This window comes from Ranitomeya imitator, chromosome 2, assembly GCF_032444005.1.
Source record: "Ranitomeya imitator isolate aRanImi1 chromosome 2, aRanImi1.pri, whole genome shotgun sequence".
Lineage (NCBI taxonomy): Eukaryota > Metazoa > Chordata > Amphibia > Anura > Dendrobatidae > Ranitomeya > Ranitomeya imitator.
The window spans coordinates 478,652,059-478,676,235 of NC_091283.1; the positions used below are offsets into that span (position 1 = coordinate 478,652,059).

The 24,177-nt window shown below is 43.2% G+C and overlaps 1 protein-coding gene across 1 annotated transcript in view; it reads right to left on the reverse strand.

The window, feature by feature from the left end:
- PSMC5 (proteasome 26S subunit, ATPase 5) overlaps nt 1–24,177 on the reverse strand; it is a 29,591-nt gene continuing 5,414 nt past the window's right edge. The window contains exons 5-12 of the mRNA XM_069751322.1: nt 24,118–24,174; nt 23,799–24,029; nt 23,327–23,453; nt 22,763–22,953; nt 20,791–20,889; nt 20,434–20,544; nt 15,740–15,826; nt 1–442 (exon numbers count right to left, since the gene is read on the reverse strand). Of these exons, the coding sequence (XP_069607423.1) occupies nt 389–442; nt 15,740–15,826; nt 20,434–20,544; nt 20,791–20,889; nt 22,763–22,953; nt 23,327–23,453; nt 23,799–24,029; nt 24,118–24,174 (957 nt within the window). The 3' untranslated portion in view covers nt 1–388. The remainder of the gene's footprint in view (nt 443–15,739; nt 15,827–20,433; nt 20,545–20,790; nt 20,890–22,762; nt 22,954–23,326; nt 23,454–23,798; nt 24,030–24,117; nt 24,175–24,177) is intronic.

Below are 24,177 nucleotides of genomic sequence, written 5' to 3' on the forward strand. Positions count from 1 at the left end.
TTTTCTTTTTTTAAATTTGTTCTGTTCTTTATTAAAAACAGATGACAGATTCAGTTCCAGTAATATTACAAAAACAAATCCAGATCTAGATCGCTAGTAATTGAAAAAGACATCTCACAATCCAACTTGCTGCTATGTGATCATCAATTACACAGCCGAAATACAGAATGAGGGCTTTTACATGCATGTCAGGGTAACGGGATCGGCAATTCGTGGCGTCCTGTGACAGGAGCTGTTCCCCCTGGCAGGTTACAGTAAGATGGAGACAATAACAGCTCAGTTCTCGGTGTTTGCCCTCGGGTGCCCTGACTACACAAGGGAGGCTGGAAACAGGAGCAGCAGCTGTACATCGCACACAATGGGGCTGACAATAGCTCGGATGGCGTGATCATTTCCATAATTTCTTTATAGACATGTTCTTCTCGCTGTCCTTCTGCATCACCTGAAAATAGCAACAATATGTTAATGCCCATTTCACTTTATGTACATGAATTAATACTTGGGTACAGTCTGTATTGTTCCTACATTCGTTGTATAGATGTAGCACAAAGCATCTCCTGTCTGAAAAACTCAGCACAGAACTAAACAGGCTAAGGGTATGTGCCCACGATCCGGAGTTGCTGCGAGTTTGATATCAGTGGGTGTCGGGAAATGTGGCAAACAGGAGACCAGACCACCCCGTCGTCGCTCGGAGGCCCTTCTAATAGTGGCCTCAGTCCACGGACGGTGGTAGGCCGGTAGCGCCCCCCCTGGAGTCCGGTTGTTTGCGAATGCAACCCAAAGGAGGTGGTACACTCCATCTAATGCTAAATACTGGTGCAAAACCGATAGTGGACAAGAACCATGAGGGAAACACGTCAATTTATCTTGCGGAGATGTCAGTCTCCGCAAAACAAAATTTCACCCATAGAATGTATTGGCCGCGGTGAATCCGTATGGTTCAGTGAACACATGAGGATTCACCAGCGTTCAATAGACAGAAGTGCTTTGGACGCAGCAAACATGCTGCTACTTCCAGATCATGTGCATTCGACCTTAAAGGGCAGGGCAAGCTAGCGTATTTGCTGGCAGAGTGCGATTCCACAAAACATCACATCACTCTGGCACAACACCCATCTACTCATCCAAGGGAATTGGTTCACACTGTGATCAGAGTGTCATTGGCATAATCGGCCATCTACACCTACAGAGTGTCATTGGATCTACAGCCATCTACACCTGCGTGACCAAAAGCCAGATTGCGATTCACGTGCCCATGGTTTACTCAACATAAATCTCCCCTCCCTGGTCTTTGTGTATATGTGTGTATAGGTAGAGACCGGTCAGTCAAAGACCAGGGAGGGGAGATTCATGCTAACCAAACCAAGGGCAGCAAGCATTGGACACCAACTTCCGACAAACTGCATTTCAGGGAAAACAGCAACAGGCTGTCCGGGGACTATGCATCTTAGATGATTAGTTCAAGCCCATTCCCCGGCCAGATTTAGAAATGCTGCATCGTTTCACACTAAAAACATACACAGTTGTAATAACTGGGCTGATTTCTGATGTCAGAAGAAGGGAGACATAGAAGAAATCTATTTCCCATAACAAAAGACCACGAGGTCTGTTATCCATCCTTAGTAGTGATGAGCGAGTATACTCGTTGCTCGGGTGGTCTCCGAGTATTTGTGACTGCTCGGAGATTTAGTTTTTTGTTGACGCAGCTGAATAATTTACATCTGTTAGCCAGCCCGAGTACATGTGGGGGTGGCCTGGTTGCTAGGGAATCCCCACATGAAATCAGGCTGGCTAGTAGCCGCAAATCATGCAGCTGCGGCAAGGAAAACTAAATCTCCGAGCAGTTATAAATACTCGGGAGACCACTCGATCGTCCTCGGGAAAACCCGAGCAACGAGTACACTCGCTCATCACTAATCCTTAGTATCCAACACAAAATATTTTATAGAGATAAGGATCTGGTTCCTGAAGCTCCCACCATCCTTTACCCTCCCCTCCCCCCCCAAGGTGGTTTGCACGTTAATGACCAGGCCAAATTTTCACAATTATGCTCAGTGTCAACTTTGAGTTAATGTTCTTTCATGACATATTGTACTTTATCATAGAGGTAACAATTCTTCGATGCGACTTAAATTTATTTGTGGAAAAAAACTGAAATTTTGGCAAAAATGTAGCAATTTTCAAACTTTTAATTCCTATGTCCTTAAATCAGAGTTATGTCACACAAAAGTTAATAAATAACATTTCCCACATGTCTACTTTACATCACAATTTTTTACAACTTTTTTTGGTTAGGAAGTTAAGGGTTAAAAGTTGACAAGTGATTTCTCATTTTTCCAATTCTCTTTTTTTTTTTTTTTTAGAGACCACATCACATTTGAATTGACTTTGAGGGGTCAATATCACAGAAAATAAGCAGACTGACACCATTCTAAAAACTGTACCCCTATTAACCCTTTAGATGCTTCACAGGAATTTTTGGAATGTGGGAAAAAACATTAACAGTAACTTCTTTTCACAAAATTTAGCTTTAGACCCCATTTTTTTATTTTCACAAGGGTAACAGGAAAAAAAATTGGACTCCCAGTCTGTGGGAGAAAACTACTGATTGGGCGCACGGCAAGGTTTGGAACGATAGGAGCGTCATTTGACTTTTTTAAATGTACAATGTGCAGGACGCCATGTCCCATTTTACAAACTAGACCCCCCCCAATGAATTAATCTGAGGTTGCAGTGATCATATCGATACCACATGTGCCTCACAGGATTTTATACCATTGAACGGTGGAGAAAGAATAAGCTACATTTTTAAGGCTAGTTTCACACTAGCGTTTACCTGAACTGCGGCGGGCTGCAGACTTCCTCCGTGAAGCCCCGCCCTCCGCCGCACCTCCGCCTACATCTGCATGCGGCCTGCGTACCTATATTTAACATTAGGTACGCAGATCGTGCGGCTGTATGCGGATTGTGCCACATGCGTCGTTTTGACGATACGGAAAAAAAAAAAAAAAAAGGCTACAGGCTGCGTCCTACGCTGGTCGCCGCATCGTCAAAACGACGCATGCGGCACCATCCGCATGACCTGTGTACCTAACGTTAAATATAGGTACGCAGGCCGCATGCAGATATAGGCGGAGGTGCGGCGGAGGGCGGGGCTTCACGGAGGAAGTCCGCAGCCTGCCGCAGATCAGGTAAACGCTAGTGTGAAACTAGCCTAAATCAATAAAATGTTGTAATAGCCCCAAGGGAGTGTAGATTTTTTTTGGGGTGAGGAGCCATTCGGCTTTGCCAGTACCTTTGTGCTACCAGTAACATGGAAGCCCCCTATATTTCCATTAACAGATGACGGACCTGAGTTGAGACTTGCTTTTTTTTTGTGGATTGAGTTGAAGCTTTTATTGGGAACATTTTACATCACAATGTGGATCACGTTTATCGGGCGCTCTATGCTGAGCACTTACATTGGGGTTTCCGTGTAAATTTCTGAGTGACGTGATTCAGATGAATGCCCCCCCCCCCCCCGAGGGAGGATCCATTCACTATAATGAGGCAGCAGAGTTGCTCTGGCCTCTGATCAGCGGTGTCCTGTTCAGAAGCGCAAACAACTGTGGCCAACTGCACTTTTATGCATGCTACCGCATCACAGGTCAGAAGGCACACAGTGCATCAATCTGTCTCATTATAGGGAATCTTCTGCCGGGGATTCCATCTGAATCACGTACTTCAGAGATTTACATGAAAACCCTGGTGTAAAAGCTCCACGTAGAGCGCAGGAGAAATATGCGCCGAGCCTTAGGCTGTGTGCACACGTTGCAGATTTTTCGCTTTTTTTGCTATAAAAATGCATACAAAACGCATACATTGTGCTTATCATTTAGAATGCATTCCACAATTTGTACACATGATGCGTTTTTTTCTGCGAAAAAAAAAACGCATCGCGGTAAAAAAACGCAGCATGTTCATTAGTTTTGCTATTTTCCCCGCTAATTAATGCATTGGGAAGCTCCGGAAAAAACGCGTCAAAAACGCGCAAAAAAATGCGGCAAAAACTAGCAAAACACGCATGCGGATTTCTTGCAGAAAATGTCCGGTTTTGCTCAGGAAATTTCTGCAAGAAATCCTGAACGTGTGCACATAGCCTTACTGCGATCTTTGGGAGGCAGAATGAAAAATCAACAGCCGGTAAAGAATTGATTTTTTTTTACGCCGTTCCTCATGCAGTGTAAGTGATAAGGCGACTTTATTCTTCGGGTCAGTGCGATTACAGCAATACCAGTTTTATATCTTATGTTTGGCTGCTGTCACTAAAAAACGCTATTTTTGCAAAGTTGACAACAGTAATTTTTCCATATTTCGACCGACAGTCATATGAGGGCTTGTTTTTTTTGCGAGACGAGTTGACTTTTTTTTATTTTTTTTTATTGGTACCATTTTTGGGCACATGAAATTTTTTGATCGCTTTTTATTCTGATTTTTCGGAGGCAGAATGAACAAAAACCAGCCATTCAGGAATTGTTTTTTGGGGGATTTGTATGCCGTTCCACGTGTGATAAAATTGATAAGGCAGCTTTACTCTTCGGGTCAGTACGATTACAGCGATACCACAATTATAGTTTTTATGTTTTTGCGCTTTTACAGCATGAAAACTATTTTAAAGAAAATTATTATTTTTGCATCGCTTTATTCTGAGAGCTACAACTTTAATTTTTCCGTTGATGGAGCTGTATGGTGGCTTGTTTTTTTTTCGGGACAAGATGACGTTTTCAGTAGTACCACGTTTATAGTCTGCCTTTTTGATCGCGTTTTGTTAACCTTTTTGTTCGGCGGTGTCGTGATAAAGCATTGATTTATATTTATTGTTTACAGCGTTTACTAAAGGGGTTAACTAGTGGGACAGTTTCATAGGTTGGGTCGTTCCGGACAATGCAATGATAGGGACCCTGCGATGACGTTGCAGGTCTCCGATCCAAGGGCTTTTTCTCCCTCTACATGCTCCCAAAATGCTGCGATGGAGTTTGATTGCAGCATTTAGGAAGTTAAAGTGCTGGGAGCGGTGCGGGGCTGCTCCTGGCACTGGGTGTCAGAATCCGCTGACACCTGGCGGCAATCCGACGCGTGCACACACAGCGTTTGTGAGCGCAAGATCTCCTGGAAATATCCATACGACACAGGTGACCTGAACATATGGATATGTCTAAGGTCAGAAAGGGGTTAACACCGAGAACCATGTGAGGGTATCCTATGCACATGTTGGCCTTGACTCCATAGAAACTCCACACTATAGTTGGGTGAGTGGAAGGCAGTGAAATTGTAGGCCGTGCAGGCCATGGTAGCACATTTAGGCCACACAGGCTGCTCACAATAGCACTAGCAACATGTAGCCTGGTGGTGTTGTGATGAAAAGGGACACTTTGGTATACCACTGGTTCAACAACCATATCAAAGTAACATCTAGCCGTTGGTGTAGCTGCAATGAAGATTAAAGGGGTGACGTTTCCTCATGACCTCTTCATGACTTCACGCCACCACTCTTAACCCCTTTACCCCCAAGGGTGGTTTGCACGTTAACCCCTCTGTGACCTTAGACGTACTATCCCGTCGAGGTGCCCTGGGCTTATCTGACCCTGGACGGGATAGTACGTCATAGCCGATCGGCCGCGCTCACGGGGGGAGCGCGGCCGATCGCGGCCGGGTGTCAGCTGCTTATCGCAGCTGACATCCGGCACTATGTGCCAGGAGCGGTCACGGACCGCCCCCGGCACATTAACCCCTGGCACACCGCGATCAAAGATGATCGCGATGTGCCGGCGGTACAGGGAAGCACCGCGCAGGGAGGGGGCTCCCTGCGGGCTTCCCTGAGCCCCCCGCAGCAACGCGATGTGATCGCGTTGCTGCGAGGGTCTCCTCACCTCCCTCCCTGCTCGAGCCCCGGATCCAAGATGGCCGCGGATCCGGGTCCTGCAGGGAGGGAGGTGGCTTCACAGAGCCTGCTTAGAGCAGGCACTGTGAAGCCTGCAGCGCTGCATGTCAGATCAGTGATCTGACAGAGTGCTGTGCAAACTGTCAGATCACTGATCTGTGATGTCCCCCCCTGGGACAAAGTAAAAAAGTAAAAAAAAAAATTTCCAAATGTGTAAAAAAAATAAAAAAAAATATTCCAAAATAATGAAAAAAAAAAAAAATATTATTCCCATAAATACATTTCTTCATCTAAATAAAAAAAAAAAACCAATAAAAGTACACATATTTAGTATCGCCGCGTCCGTAACGGCCCGACCTATAAAACTGGCCCACTAGTTAACCCCTTCAGTAAACACCGTAAGAAAAAAAAAAAAAAAACGAGGCAAAAAACAACGCTTTATTATCATACCGCCGAACAAAAAGTGGAATAACACGCGATCAAAAGGACAGATATAAATAACCATGGTACCGCTGAAAGCGTCATATTGTCCCGCAAAAAAAGAGCCGCCATACAGCATCATCAGCAAAAAAATAAAAAAGTTATAGTCCTGAGAATAAAGCGATGCAAAAATAATTATTTTTTCTGTAAAATAGTTTTTATCGTATAAAAGCACCAAACCATAAAAAAATGATATAAATGAGGTATCGCTGTAATCGTACTGACCCGAAGAATAAAACTGATTTATCAATTTTACCAAACGCGGAACGGTATAAACGCCTCCCCCAATAGAAATTCATGAATAGCTGGCTTTTGGTCATTCTTCCTCACAAAAATCGGAATAAAAAGCGATAAAAAAATGTCACGTGCCCAAAAATGTTTTCAATAAAAACGTCAACTCGTCCCGCAAAAAACAAGACCTCACATGACTCTGTGGACCAAAATATGGAAAAATTATAGCTCTCAAAATGTGGTATTGCAAAAAATATTTTTTGCAATAAAAAGGGTCTTTCAGTGTGTGACGGCTGCCAATCATAAAAATCCGCTAAAAAACTCGCTATAAAAGTAAATCAAACCCCCCTTCATCACCCCCTTAGTTAGGGAAAAATAAAAAAAAATGTATTTATTTCCATTTTCCCATTAGGGCTAGGGTTAGGGCTAGGGTTAGGGCTAGGGCTAGGGCTAGGGCTAGGGTTAGGGCTAGGGTTAGGGCTAGGGTTAGGGTTAGGGCTAGGGTTAGGGCTAGGGTTAGGGCTAGGGTTAGGGCTAGGGTTAGGGCTAGGGTTAGGGCTAGGGTTAGGGCTAGGGTTAGGGCTAGGGTTAGGGTTAGGGCTAGGATTAGGGTTAGGGTTAGGGTTGGGGCTACAGTTAGGGTTGGGGCTAAAGTTAGGGTTAGGGTTTAGATTACATTTACAGTTGGGAATAGGGTTGGGATTAGGGTTAGGGGTGTGTCAGGGTTAGAGGTGTGGTTAGGGTTACCGTTGGAATTAGGGTTAGGGGTGTGTTTAGATTAGGGTTTCAGTTATAATTGGGGGGTTTCCACTGTTTCGGCACATCAGGGGCTCTCCAAACACGACATGGCGTCCGATCTCAATTCCAGCCAATTCTGCGTTGAAAAAGTAAAACAGTGCTCCTTCCCTTCCGAGCTCTCCTGTGTGCCCAAACAGGGGTTTACCCCAACATATGGGGTATCAGCGTACTCAGGACAAATTGGACAACAACTTTTGTGGACCAATTTCTCCTGTTACCCTTGGGAAAATACAAAACTGGGGGCTAAAAAATAATTTTTGTGGGAAAACAAAAAGATTTTTTATTTTCACGGCTCTGCGTTATAAACTGTAGTGAAACACTTGGGGGTTCAAAGTTCTCACAACACATCTAGATAAGTTCATTGAGGGGTCTAGTTTCCAATATGGGGTCACTTGTGGGGGGTTTCTACTGTTTAGGTACATTAGGGGCTCTGCAAACGCAATGTGATGCCTGCAGACCAATCCATCTAAGTCTGCATTCCAAATGATGCTCCTTCCCTTCCGAGCCCTCCCATGCGCCCAAACGGTGGTTCCCCCCCACATATCGGGTATCAGCGTACTCAGGACAAATTGGACAACAACTTTTGTGGACCAATTTCTCCTGTTACCCTTGGGAAAATACAAAACTGGGGGCTAAAAAATAATTTTTGTGGGAAAACAAAAAGATTTTTTATTTTCACGGCTCTGCGTTATAAACTGTAGTGAAACACTTGGGGGTTCAAAGTTCTCACAACACATCTAGATAAGTTCATTGAGGGGTCTAGTTTCCAATATGGGGTCACTTGTGGGGGGTTTCTACTGTTTAGGTACATTAGGGGCTCTGCAAACGCAATGTGACGCCTGCAGACCAATCCATCTAAGTCTGCATTCCAAATGATGCTCCTTCCCTTCCGAGCCCTCCCATGCGCCCAAACGGTGGTTCCCCCCCACATATCGGGTATCAGCGTACTCAGGACAAATTGGACAACAACTTTTGTGGACCAATTTCTCCTGTTACCCTTGGGAAAATACAAAACTGGGGGCTAAAAAATAATTTTTGTGGGAAAACAAAAAGATTTTTTATTTTCACGGCTCTGCGTTATAAACTGTAGTGAAACACTTGGGGGTTCAAAGTTCTCACAACACATCTAGATAAGTTCATTGAGGGGTCTAGTTTCCAATATGGGGTCACTTGTGGGGGGTTTCTACTGTTTAGGTACATTAGGGGCTCTGCAAACGCAATGTGACGCCTGCAGACCAATCCATCTAAGTCTGCATTCCAAATGATGCTCCTTCCCTTCCGAGCCCTCCCATGCGCCCAAACGGTGGTTCCCCCCCACATATCGGGTATCAGCGTACTCAGGACAAATTGGACAACAACATTTAGGGTCCAATTTCTCCTGCTAACCTTGGAAAAATACAAAACTGGGGGCTAAAATATAATTTTTGTGGAAAAAAAAATATTTTTTATTTGCATGGCTCTGCGTTATAAACTGTAGTGAAATACTTGGGGGTTCAAAGCTCTCACAACACATCAAGATGAGTTCCTTAGGGGGTCTACTTTCCAAAATGGTGTCAATTGTGGGGGGTTTCTACTGTTTAGGTACATTAGGGGCTCTGCAAACGCAATGTGACGCCTGCAGACCATTCCATCTAAGTCTGCATTCCAAATGGCGCTCCTTCCCTTCCGAACCCTCCCATGCGCCCAAACGGTGGTTCCCCCCCACATATGGGGTATCAGCGTACTCAGGACAAATTGGACAACAACTTTTGGGGTCCAATTTCTTCTCTTACCCTAGGGAAAATACAAAACTGGGGGCTAAAAAATAATTTTTGTGGGAAAAAAATTTTGTTTTATTTTTATGGCTCTGCATTATAAACTTCTGTGAAGCCCTTGGTGGGTCAAAGTGCTCACCACACATCCAGATAAGTTCCTTAGGGGGTCTACTTTCCAAAATGGTGTCACTTGTGGGGGGTTTCAATGTTTAGGCACATCAGTGGCTCTCCAAACGCAACATGGCGTCCCATCTCAATTCCTGTCAATTTTGCATTGAAAAGTCAAACGGCGCTCCTTCCCTTCCGAGCTCTCCCATGCGCCCAAACAGTGGTTTACTGCCACATATGGGGTATCAGCGTACTCGGGACAAATTGGACAACAACTTTTGAGGTCCAATTTCTTCTCTTACCCTTGGAAAAATAAAAAATTGGGGGCAAAAATATAATTTTTGTGAAAAAATATGATTTTTTATTTTTACGGTTCTGCATTATAAACTTCTGTGAAGCACTTGGTGGGTCAAAGTGCTCACCACACCTCTAGATAAGTTCCTTAGGGGGTCTACTTTCCAAAATGGTGTCACTTGTGGGGGGTTTCAATGTTTAGGCACATCAGTGGCTCTCCAAACGCAACATGGCGTCCCATCTCAATTTCTGTCAATTTTGCATTGAAAAGTCAAACTGCGCTCCTTCCCTTCCGAGCTCTCCCATGCGCCCAAACAGTGGTTTACTGCCACATATGGGGTATCAGCGTACTCAGGACAAATTGGACAACAACTTTTGAGGTCCAATTTCTTCTCTTACCCTTGGAAAAATAAAAAATTGGGGGCAAAAATATAATTTTTGTGAAAAAATATGATTTTTTATTTTTACGGTTCTGCATTATAAACTTCTGTGAAGCACTTGGTGGGTCAAAGTGCTCACCACACATCCAGATAAGTTCCTTAGGGGGTCTACTTTCCAAAATGGTGTCACTTGTGGGGGGTTTCAATGTTTAGGCACATCAGTGGCTCTCCAAACGCAACATGGCGTCCCATCTCAATTCCTGTCAAGTTTGCATTGAAAAGTCAAATAGCGCTCCTTCCCTTCCGAGCTCTCCCATGCGCCCAAACAGTGGTTTACTGCCACATATGGGGTATCAGCGTACTCAGGACAAATTGGACAACAACTTTTTGGGTCCAATTTCTCCTGTTACCCTTGGTAAAATAAAACAAATTGGAGCTGAAGTAAATTTTTTGTGTAAAAAAGTTAAATGTTCATTTTTATTTAAACATTCCAAAAATTCCTATTAAACACCTGAAGGGTTAATAAACTTCTTGAATGTGGTTTTGAGCACCTTGAGGGGTGCAGTTTTTAGAATGGTGTCACACTTGGGCATTTTCTATCATATAGACCCCTCAAAATGACTTCAAATGAGACGTGGTCCCTAAAAAAAAATGGTGTTGTAAAAATGAGAAATTGCTGGTCAACTTTTAACCCTTATAACTCCCTAACAAAAAAAAAAATTGGTTCCAAAATTATGCTGATGTAAAGGAGACATGTGGGAAATGTTACTTATTAAGTATTTTGTGTGACATATCTCTGTGATTTAATTGCATAAAAATTCAAAGTTTGAAAATTGCGAAATTTTCAAAATTTTCGCCAAATTTCCGTTTTTTTCACAAATAAACGCAGGTACTATCAAAGAAATTTTACCACTATCATGAAGTACAATATGTCACGAGAAAACAATGTCAGAATCACCAGGATCCGTTGAAGCGTTTCGGAGTTATAACCTCATAAAGGGACAGTGGTCAGAATTGTAAAAATTGGCCTGGTCATTAACGTGCAAACCACCCTTGGGGGTAAAGGGGTTAATGACCAGGCCAATTTTTACAATTCTGACCACTGTCCCTTTATGAGGTTATAACTCCGAAACGCTTCAACGGATCCTGGTGATTCTGACATTGTTTTCTCGTGACATATTGTACTTCATGATAGTGGTAAAATTTCTTTGATAGTACCTGCGTTTATTTGTGAAAAAAACGGAAATTTGGCGAAAATTTTTAAAAATTTCGCAATTTTCAAACTTTGAATTTTTATGCAATTAAATCACAGAGATATGTCACACAAAATACTTAATAAGTAACATTTCCCACATGTCTCCTTTACATCAGCATAATTTTGGAACCAATTTTTTTTTTTTGTTAGGGAGTTATAAGGGTTAAAAGTTGACCAGCAATTTCTCATTTTTACAACACCATTTTTTTTTAGGGACCACGTCTCATTTGAAGTCATTTTGAGGGGTCTATATGATAGAAAATGCCCAAGTGTGACACCATTCTAAAAACTGCACCCCTCAAGGTGCTCAAAACCACATTCAAGAAGTTTATTAACCCTTCAGGTGTTTAATAGGAATTTTTGGAATGTTTAAATAAAAATGAACATTTAACTTTTTTACACAAAAAATTTACTTCAGCTCCAATTTGTTTTATTTTACCAAGGGTAACAGGAGAAATTGGACCCAAAAAGTTGTTGTCCAATTTGTCCTGAGTACGCTGATACCCCATATGTGGCAGTAAACCACTGTTTGGGCGCATGGGAGAGCTCGGAAGGGAAGGAGCGCTATTTGACTTTTCAATGCAAAATTGACAGGAATTGAGATGGGACGCCATGTTGCGTTTGGAGAGCCACTGATGTGCCTAAACATTGAAACCCCCCACAAGTGACACCATTTTGGAAAGTAGACCCCCTAAGGAACTTATCTGGATGTGTGGTGAGCACTTTGACCCACCAAGTGCTTCACAGAAGTTTATAATGCAGAACCGTAAAAATAAAAAATCATATTTTTTCACAAAAATTATATTTTTGCCCCCAATTTTTTATTTTTCCAAGGGTAAGAGAAGAAATTGGACCCCAAAAGTTGTTGTCCAATTTGTCCTGAGTACGCTGATACCCCATATGTGGGGGGGAACCACCGTTTGGGCGCATGGGAGGGTTCGGAAGGGAAGGAGCGCCATTTGGAATACAGACTTAGATGGAATGGTCTGCAGGCGTCACATTGCGTTTGCAGAGCCCCTAATGTACCTAAACAGTAGAAACCCCCCACAAGTGACACCATTTTGGAAAGTAGACCCCCTAAGGAACTCATCTTGGTGTGTTGTGAGAGCTTTGAACCCCCAAGTATTTCACTACAGTTTATAACGCAGAGCCATGCAAATAAAAAATATTTTTTTTTCCACAAAAATTATATTTTAGCCCCCAGTTTTGTATTTTTCCAAGGTTAGCAGGAGAAATTGGACCCTAAATGTTGTTGTCCAATTTGTCCTGAGTACGCTGATACCCGATATGTGGGGGGGAACCACCGTTTGGGCGCATGGGAGGGCTCGGAAGGGAAGGCGCATCATTTGGAATGCAGACTTAGATGGATTGGTCTGCAGGCGTCACATTGCGTTTGCAGAGCCCCTAATGTACCTAAACAGTAGAAACCCCCCACAAGTGACCCCATATTGGAAACTAGACCCCTCAATGAACTTATCTAGATGTGTTGTGAGAACTTTGAACCCCCAAGTGTTTCACTACAGTTTATAACGCAGAGCCGTGAAAATAAAAAATCTTTTTGTTTTCCCACAAAAATTATTTTTTAGCCCCCAGTTTTGTATTTTCCCAAGGGTAACAGGAGAAATTGGTCCACAAAAGTTGTTGTCCAATTTGTCCTGAGTACGCTCATACCCCATATGTTGGGGTAAACCCCTGTTTGGGCACACAGGAGAGCTCGGAAGGGAAGGAGCACTGTTTTACTTTTTCAACGCAGAATTGGCTGGAATTGAGATCGGACGCCATGTCGTGTTTGGAGAGCCCCTGATGTGCCGAAACAGTGGAAACCCCCCAATTATAACTGAAACCCTAATCTAAACACACCCCTAACCCTAATTCCAACGGTAACCCTAACCACACCTCTAACCCTGACACACCCCTAACCATAATCCCAACCCTATTCCCAACTGTAAATGTAATCTAAACCCTAACCCTAACTTTAGCCCCAACCCTAACTGTAGCCCCAACCCTAACCCTAACCCTAGCCCTAACCCTAGCCCTAACCCTAGCCCTAACCCTAGCCCTAACCCTAACCCTAACCCTAGCCCTAACCCTAGCCCTAACCCTAGCCCTAACCCTAGCCCTAACCCTAGCCCTAACCCTAGCCCTAACCCTAGCCCTAACCCTAACCCTAGCCCTAATGGGAAAATGGAAATAAATACATTTTTTTTTATTTTTCCCTAACTAAGGGGGTGATGAAGGGGGGTTTGATTTACTTTTATAGCGAGTTTTTTAGCGGATTTGTATGATTGGCAGCCGTCACACACTGAAAGACCCTTTTTATTGCAAAAAATATTTTTTGCAATACCACATTTTGAGAGCTATAATTTTTCCATATTTTGGTCCACAGAGTCATGTGAGGTCTTGTTTTTTGCGGGACGAGTTGACGTTTTTATTGAAAACATTTTTGGGCACGTGACATTTTTTTATCGCTTTTTATTCCGATTTTTGTGAGGAAGAATGACCAAAAGCCAGCTATTCATGAATTTCTATTGGGGGAGGCGTTTATACCGTTCCGCGTTTGGTAAAATTGATAAATCAGTTTTATTCTTCGGGTCAGTACGATTACAGCGATACCTCATTTATATCATTTTTTTATGGTTTGGTGCTTTTATACGATAAAAACTATTTTACAGAAAAAATAATTATTTTTGCATCGCTTTATTCTCAGGACTATAACTTTTTTATTTTTTTGCTGATGATGCTGTATGGCGGCTCTTTTTTTGCGGGACAATATGACGCTTTCAGCGGTACCATGGTTATTTATATCTGTCCTTTTGATCGCGTGTTATTCCACTTTTTGTTCGGCGGTATGATAATAAAGCGTTGTTTTTTGCCTCGTTTTTTTTTTTTTTTCTTACGGTGTTTACTGAAGGGGTTAACTAGTGGGACAGTTTTATAGGTCGGGTCGTTACGGACGCGGCGATACTAAATATGTGTACTTTTATTGGTTTTTTTTTTTTATTTAGATGAAGAAATGTATTTATGGGAATAATATTTTTTTTTTTTTTTCATTATTTTGGAATATTTTTTTTTATTTTTTTTACACATTTGGAAAATTTTTTTTTTACTTTTTTACTTTGTCCCAGGGGGGGACATCACAGATCAGTGATCTGACAGTTTGCACAGCACTCTGTCAGATCACTGATCTGACATGCAGCGCTGCAGCCTTCACAGTGCCTGCTCTGAGCAGGCTCTGTGAAGCCACCTCCCTCCCTGCAGGACCCGGATCCGCGGCCATCTTGGATCCGGGGCTCGAGCAGGGAGGGAGGTGAGGAGACCCTCGCAGCAACGCGATCACATCGCGTTGCTGCGGGGGGCTCAGGGAAGCCCGCAGGGAGCCCCCTCCCTGCGCGGTGCTTCCCTGCACCGCCGGCACATCGCGATCATCTTTGATCGCGGTGTGCCAGGGGTTAATGTGCCGGGGGCGGTCCGTGACCGCTCCTGGCACATAGTGCCGGATGTCAGCTGCGATAAGCAGCTGACACCCGGCCGCGATCGGCCGCGCTCCCCCCGTGAGCGCGGCCGATCGGCTATGACGTACTATCCCGTCCAGGGTCAGATAAGCCCAGGGCACCTCGACGGGATAGTACGTCTAAGGTCACAGAGGGGTTAAAGGACATCATGGAGCACAGCAAGATGGCATTGGAGGTCTATTTTCTGCATTTCTTGCTTTTGTCTTGGATGCAACAACTGCCAGAGATTGGTCTGGAGACCGAATGCACAATGCCATGAAGATACCCTCATGGGCAACGTCATACTGGTACTACTCTCGGGATTATGGTGGGATGGCATGATGTATGGCAGCTGGACTAACCACTCAGCACTCCAATGATTTGAACAAGAAATCAGAGGCCATTTCTTCAAAGTGTCTCAAGAGTCGTTTTTTCAACACACCAGGCTGCATGTTGTTCATGAGCAGCCTGTATGGTCTAAACATGACGCCATAGCCTGCAGTGTCTTCAGACTTGTCTCCCATCGACACATCTGGGACATCATTGGTTGATTTCTGTGCCCAAACATTCCTCAGACAAATATTAGCAATAATTTGTACCAGGAGTCCTAATACATTATATAAAACGTAGGGAGACCGAGGATTCCAAGCTTGCTGCAGCAGCATCCATGGGTGACTTTAGGAGCGGGGAGCACGGAGCTGCATCCCTAATCAGCCATTGCAAAGTGGCAGGCATTAATCAGACAACCCTTCTAGTATTAATATACGAAGCCATTCTCAAAATATTGTGAAGTTAGACGTCCCAGCAAACCAAGTCAACCTGAAGCTTTATAGCAGCCACAGACGTTCAAGATGAAGGTCTTTTTGCACTTCGATACGTCAGAAGTTCATAGAGCAGCTCTAATATAACCACCTCCTCAGTGACTGCAGCTAGATTTAATAGGAGCCTTTCATCTTTACATGATTAAGCCATTATTACAATTGCATTATCTAAGCAGAGACACAGGGACAGGGAAGCCATCATCTTACCTTTGCTACAGCCATTTCAAAGTCTTCTTGTGTGACATGTACCCTTCTCTCACGCAAAGCGTACATTCCTGCCTCCGTACACACGCCCTGTGATCAGAAGGAAGCAGGCGAGAAACACATTAGGGGAGCGAGTGTGCAATTATAATGTTCTTACAGGCGTATTACATGCAAGAAGGAATAGTGCTGAGGAACATTCAAGAAGTAAAATGGATTTTAACAGCTTCCAGACTGTTCACAGATATCGAGCGCCCAGGCAGTCCACGTTCTACGCTGCAGTGAACTTCTAAAGAGCAGCTGTTAAAAGCGGGGATTCGGCTGTCAAAACACAGCCGAGCTTCCCAAAGATAAGGCACAGACGGTTTATAACAGGCTCTGCCTTCTCAATCGCTGGATACACACAGCATTGAACAAGAGCCATGTATAAATTAACAGGAAGCACGAACTGCGATTCCTCCCCCTGACCCAGCAGGTAAATGATGGCAGTAAATTGCTGGAATCCAGAGCGGACGCTAGGTCGCATTTGGGGCCCCTGATGTGCCTAAAACATGGAAACCCCCCACAATTTTGGAATTTACACCCCTCAAGGATTTTAACCAGGGGTATAGTGAGCATTTTGAACCAACAAGTACAAACACAGAATTTGATAACATTAGGTCATCATATTGAATAAGTCGTCATTAGTGTTGAGCGCAAGTGCTCGCTACTCCAGTTTGCCGCGGGTGCTCAAGTGACATGCTAATGTCCCCGACCCGCATGTTTCTTGACTGTTAGACACCCAAAAAAAAACATGGGGGAAGTGGGGCGGGGGGAATCTGCGATAATCTTTGCATACCTGAGCAGTGAGCATTTGCACTTAACCCTAGCCTTCAATTTTTTCTTTTGAAAAAACCCCAACCATAACCCTAATACAGACCCAACCGCAAAGAATGGAAATCAATAAAAAAAATAATTTCATAATTTTTATCTAACTAAGGAGGTGACCACGGGGCATTTGATTTACTAATTTTTTTTCTTCTGATCACTGTGATATGGTCTATCACAGTTATCTCAAAGGAAACCAATAGGAAAAATTCCCTATTGTTGCTGGCCGGCCGATCTCGCCCGGCCCACTGAGCCCACCATTTTGTTTTCCAGGAAGATGATGCGGAGGGCTGGAGCAGGAGGGACTGGGAGACATCAATTCTTTCTCCTCTGACATGTATATCATGTCAGAAAAGAGAAATCATTGTAACAGCAGGTAGGTTTTTTCATGATCGCCATTATTCACTGAACCCCAACCCTATCCTCAATCCTATTCACTGAATAACGGCAATCACGTGATCGGGGCCCGGAAAATACAGCCCTGATCATGTTCTCCAATGTTTCAGCTACCCTTGGTAGCTGAAATCCCATAGATTTTCTGACTCGGGGGGGCACTACAGGCTTATTCCCAATCACCGTATTAAAACGGCAATGAGGGAATAAGGCCCGCAGTTTTAATACAGCATTTAAAGGGTTAAAAAGGATGATAGTTTAGCAAAGAGGACAGGCTGAATATGAAAGAGTGAAATTTATACAATATTTCAGCATGGACTGTGGTAAAAGGAGCATGTAATGTCAAAAATGCTGTTTATCTGCAGGTCAATAGCATTCTGAAGCCGTGCGGCCGCCACACTGAAAGCCCATCTGCCAGGAGAAAAAAAAAAAAAATGTATTCCGCCTCAGTTTTTCAAACTTAGATATGCGGCTGGGTGTAACTTCAGTCACAGGTCACTACATCATGAGCAGCGGCTGTAACCGCACCCCGACATAGATTGACCGCCACTCACTATATACAGAGCAGTAAGTGAAGTTGCGCAACGGCCGTGCCTCGATGACTGAAATCCGGAGGTTGAATACAGTTATTTTATTTCCCACTGGGCAGAAACTATTTCCTATTTAATTTAACTACATCTAAGTCAATCACCGTGAACTGTAAATGGGCTGTCTTATGATGGACATTACTGGTATATGCTATAAATATTTAATGAGAGTATAGGACCCACAACAATCTCCAGAATGAGGGTCTCCCAAACCCTTTGTGTGACGAGTGCCTCTGCTGCAGTGAAAGAAGAGATGGCTTAAACCACTGACTACTGATAAAACCTTTAAATGCGTTAAATGTATGCCACGCCATCTATAACTGTATTAACATGCAGATATAAAGCTCCACTGCAGAGCATCTCTGTTCTGTAGACTGCAGGTCGCTTTAAGCCTGTGTTCTACAGGACAGCAGGTAATGCGCCGGCGTAAGCACAGTACTTCAGAGTCCTGACGCGGTGACATCATCGCTCTGCGCCAGGACACTGATGTCGTCGGATGTCGGAGTTTGTATGTTCTCCCCGTGTTTGCGTAGGTCTCCTCCGGGTTCTCCGGTTTCCTCCCACATTCCAAAGACCTACTGATAGGGAATTTAGGGACAGTGATGATAATGTGTGCAAACTGTAATGCACTGCGGAATATGTTAGCGCTATATAAAAATAAAATAAAGATGACAGCACATTGGTCCACCCAGGCCTTGTCAGGATTCTGGATTAGGCGAGTATAGGATGTGATGTATTTTATTTGAAACGTGTGGTGGAACTCTCATACAATACTGGGGCTCCGTTATACAGCACGGGAGCCAATGTGAGGAGCTATTGTACAGTGGTGGAGCTACTGTGAGGGCAGACAAGGAGAGATTTTACTAAGGGCACAGTGGTGGGCATTACTATGTGGGGCAGTAAGAAGAGTTGCACCAACAGCTGGTGCAGTAATAGTGACACATACGGCAGCAGTGGCTCAGTATTGGGGTATCAGCAGGATGACATGTTGGGGACGGTGCTGGAAATATGAGAAGTCAAATGTGTCTTTGTTGTAATCTCTGCAGACAAGTCCTGGCTGGAGAAGTTATGTCAGTCTGAGCAAGGTAGAAAAGATGGGACAAGTGAACACCTCCACTAGAAAGAATGTCAGCTGTAAGTCACTATATACACACACGATTATTCGTTCGCTGATTGGTCTCGGCAGCTGCCTGTCATGGCTGCCGCGACCAATCAGCGACGGCCACAGTCCGATTAGTCCCTCCCCTGCACTCACTGCCCGGCGCCCGCTCCATAATCCCCTCCACTCACACAGGGTTAATGGCAGCGGTAACGGCCCGCGGTGTAACGCACTCCGTTACCGCTGCTATTAACCCTGTGTGTCCCCAACTATTTACTATTGATGCTGCGTATGCAGCATCAATAGTAAAAATATGTCATGTTAAAAATAATAAAAAAAAAAAAAAAAAAAAACATGAAAAACTTGCTATACTCACCCTCCGCCGCCTTTCTCGCTCCTCCCCACGCTCCCGGGGCCGCTCCATTGCAAGCGGCTCCCGTCCCAGCGCTGGTGTGCGACAAGGACATATGGCCGCGACGTCATCATAGGTCCTGCTCACACCAGCGCTGGGACAGGACCGTAATATATATTATCTACATCTCATTGGGGCAGCACAGTGGCTCAGTGGTTAGCACAGCAGCCTTGCAGCGCTGGGGTCCTGGGTTCAAATCCCACCAAGGACAACATCTGCAAAGAGTTTGTATGTTCTCTCCGTGTTTGCGTGGGTTTCCTCCGGGTTCTCCGGTTTCCTCCCACATTCTAAAGACATACTGATAGGGAATTTAGATTGTGAGCCCCAATGGGGACAGCGATGATGTGTGCAACCTGTAAAGCGCTGCGGAATATGTTAGCGCTATATAAAAATAAAGATTATTAAAATAAAGATTATTATCTCATTTGACTCCCTCTATAATGTGTTGGTACACTCACTATACCAAAGCGTTATTGCCTGTTAAATTTAATACTGGCAGGAAATCTATGAGTTTGTACCTCTTGTACATTCTAATAGAAACGTAGACTTGGCAGGCTTGTGAACATTTTATGCCTCATCTGCCCCAAATTGATCGGCATCCTGTGCTCAATCTGCAGAGAAGTGATAGCCAAGGCGCTTCCTCCATCATCCTCTGTCTAGTCACCTACTGTCCTCCTGATAAAGTGCTCCAGGGTCTTCCCTTCACTTGAGGCCTCAGCCATCTAGGACAGTGATCACAGGATCCGCAGCACCACCTGGTGCAGACATATATTTCCACTGTGTATACACAGTGACCTACAGTTATCAGGCCGCTGCAGTGACCTCCACATACATGCAGGGATAAAGAGGATAAATCACGTAGTATTACTGGCAATGGTTTCACATAAAAGCAGCCAAAATGTCACTAAGAATTGTGCTCTGCTGGCCATTACAAGTCACAATGGCTTCCTGAAAACTTGCCTATGTACAGTTGCTTTAAAGCAAAATTTAAAAAAAGGCAGGAAAAAAACTAGCTCTGAAAATAACTGGCATCCATTCCCATTGGAAATACTCACAAAATATAGTCATGGCGTAACAATTTGGGAATGGGTGTTGGACACAGATATGTCCAGGGGGTATACTGGGATTTCACAATAGTTTCCACATCTGTTTCCCAGTGATCTGCGTTCTGGGACTGTGGGCGGCGATGAGCGCTATAGAGCAGTCTCACAAATATGCATCTGCTCCGTATTAATCTATCATCTGCAAGGACCTGGGTGCTGGGCCAATAGCACAGATACGTCCCTCTGCTTCAGTTGTGTGACTGAACTGGCACTCTCCAGATGGGTCCCTCAATTCCTACCTTCACCTCCGCTCCGGATGCTCCGGGCATAAGCTCGGCAATTTTACGCAGGTTGATACCACGTGTCAGATTCATCTTTCGGGAATGGATCTTGAGAATGTCCAAACGAGCCTACATAGAAGAAAAACATTTTAGTTTACACCCGGCCACAGTCACTTTCTGTATGGAATTACAGATTTTGGTAGAACCTGTGCTAATTATTTATAGGAGCAGGAAAGTCTGCATTAGACAAAGAGGTTCACTCTTTATAGCACCAATGCAGAATGTATACGGAGACAAATAATATAATAATGGACAAGACAGGTGCACTGAGCAGACCGAACAAGAATCCATACAACCAACAGTGCAGATAATTACCTCTTCATTAGGAGGGGGGAACTCAATCTTCCTGTCAATGCGACCTGGGCGCAGCAAAGCAGAATCCAATATATCAATTCTGTTGGTTGCCATAATGACCTAGGTAGAAAGCAGAGTGGAAAATCCATTAGTTTAATACAAAAAAAAATATATATATATACGCTAAATGCCAATTGTCCTTCACCTGGTAAAGACCAAGAACTAGTGGCTAAAAGAACAACGTTGAGCAAACAGACATCCATCCCAGGGTAGAATTATCTGATATTTACTATTTATTAAATCAAAAGTTTGTTAACCTTCGTCAGGCTGCATAATTTTACAAACGTTAACAGGCTGCAGATATATTTTATTGAAATTTGGCCAATATATTCTGGACCAAAACTGTAGAGATGTCACGAAATTTCAGCCCTCTACGGCTTTTCGAAAAAAAAAGTTATTGCAATTTTAAAACGGAATAGTTACAATTGTACCTACTCAGCCGGACGAAGGTTGAAAGTTTCAGCAATTTTTTTGATTTACCCCTGCCTTCAAGGTTTTTGGATTTAACCCCACAAGGTTTTTGGATTTAACCCTTTTCCAGTTGTCACGTGATGAGCTCTCTAATGCAGTCTAAAACGGGGTTGTCTAGGTTTGAGAGCCATGTCTGCAGTCTATCTCTACAAGGCAAAAGGGTAACCAAAGTAAGTATACTTACAAACTTTGATTTCCTTTTTGCCATTGTAGAGATATATTCTATCTGAACGAACATCAGCTTCCAAGAAGTTGTTTGACAATTGTAGACAGCTTATTGCATGTATCCTGAATAGCATTTTTATTAGATACAATGTTAGAAATAAATGTATATGCCTACATGATGATTATCATCATTATATTTAATTTTTATATTTATCATTGGTACTATATCCTGCTGTTAAAATTCTATTGTGACATATGCCGATATATATATCTTTGACAAAGGCCTGAATTGTTGGAAATTATTTCTGCTATACATAAGTCTGAAGACACAAAAGAGAATAGTAAAACCAAAAACACTCAGTTTGAAAAAATGTTGCAGTAATCCGCAAGTGCTAGTAAAAGATGTAAAAAACAGGGTATTTGGTTGATACGTTTTTTGCAAAAAATGTATACTAAGCTGCTCTACCAATCTTCACGGTATACCCTTATCAGAGCAGTGATACATAAGTCTGCTTAATAAATTGAAGTTAACACCCCCCCCCCCCCCCCTCTCGATTCTGTGCCAAAGTTTTTTCTCTTCTATTGGAACATACATTTTTTCCTTCTGAGCAAGATAATACAAAGGAGTGCAAGTACTTTTATAATCTTCATTTTCAAATTCACTGACCATAATAACCCACAAGACTATGGGTCTCAGGGGCACATACAGCATATGAATTCTATGTGTGCCATCGGACTGCTGTCACTAAAATAGGCAGGAGAAACTTTCCAAATGTGTGGTTCAGTTTTTTTAACATATGAGAATATTACGGATGGTAAACACAGACTCACTGACCAAACACTGATGAAAATCTGATGAAAAACTGGTCCATTTTTTTTTTTGTTTGTTTTTTTACACTGACGTTTGAACGAGGCAGATCTCCCAAAAGGTGGAGGTCATATTTGAGTGCCTCAGGCAAGCCTCCATATAGGATAAAAACAATGTATTGAAAAGACATGGATGGATTTTAGCATTCTTCTGGAGTTTGCGACTCATAATTTTGATGGAAACTTCATGGGACCGTATTGTTGCTGCATTTTTTGTCAGTAGCAAGCAACTTCTATTCTTTTGAACCAAACTAACACTTAGATAGATAATGTAATACAGAGAAATCTAAGAATGTGTCAAGGAAATACAAGGGAAACCTAAATGTAAAGATAACTGGAAAAGGGGCAAGTTACAAGAATAAAAATTTGTACTAAAATATGAAAGCCAAGACGTCAGCCGTGTTTATTAATGAACTAAGTATAATATTACCTTAATATTCTTTGTAGCCTCAAAGCCATCCAGCTGGTTCAGCAGCTCGAGCATGGTACGCTGCACTTCACTGTCCCCACCAGAACCGCCTTCCAACCGTGAAGATCCAATGGAATCAATCTCATCCATGAATATGATGGAAGGAGCATGCTCTCGAGCCATGACAAAGAGCTCTCGTACCATACGAGCTCCTAATAATGAACCAGAGGTTAAGAATTAATACAGCTAGTGGTGTAGTAATGTACTTTAGTCACACAATCAATCCAATTAGTGTCAGGACACGTTTAACTGTCTTGCTCATCTTTAATAGGGTTCATATTCAGACGGCCATAATATGGCTCCGTGCAAGAGCTGAAAACTTAAAGCCAACGACAAGTAGCTTCTTTAAGGCGATATGAGAAATGGATTTATCCAAAATGATTAGAACCCAGAATTGGATAGGATCTTAATGTATATCTTCTGTAATTTTATCTGATGGCATCCTTATGAAGAGTCTATAATTTCTTGTTGTTTCAGTGGAAAGTCATGGCCCCAAATATAATTCCCAAAAACAGTTACACTCACCCTCCCCAATAAACTTCTGAACAAGTTCGGATCCAGACACACGGATAAATGTGCAGTCTGTATGATGTGCCACAGCACGGGCCAGTAATGTCTTCCCTGTACCTGGGGGTCCATAAAGAAGCACGCCCTGAGAGAAAAAAAAATAAATAAATTTTAATAATACGCAAGAGCATAATAAGTACATTATAATATACTATAAACACTTAAACTCCATGAAACACCTTAAAATGAACCCTTTAAAATAAATTGCCGCAGAGTTCTGTTTACTGCCGAATCACAGCGTAGATCCATTAAATCTACTGAAGGAGCAAGTAAGAAAATTAGGCAACCTTTCCAGAGAGAAAGTCCTGTAAGTTTGCAGCTCTCCTCTTTGATTCCCTGACAAGTGCCCTAAACGTCACACCCCTCCTCATCTACCTCTTTTGTTGTCAAGATCAGAAAACTAGGATACAGTACAAGCTGAATCTCAAACCTTAGGCTGTGCAATCCCAAGTGCCTCGAACAGCTCAGGATGTTTGACTGGCAGCTCAATGACTTCCTTTATCTCCTTGATCTGCTTGTCCAAACCTCCAATCATCTCATATGTGGAGTCTGGGACCTTCTCCACCATCATCAGCGACACCAGTGGGTCCACCTTATTGGGCAGGATTTTGTGCAGGGTGTAACTGTCGTTTCTTAAAGCCACTCTACAGTTTGGCGTCACCTAATGAAACGTTTTGGAGGGGTAGTAAGTACTAAATATCTTACAGCATACATGTCACAACATCTAGCTTTCCAGAGAAAATACTCACGTCATTTATATCAATGTTTTTGTCAATGTCCACAACAAACTTCCCCTCGGGATGGACCTG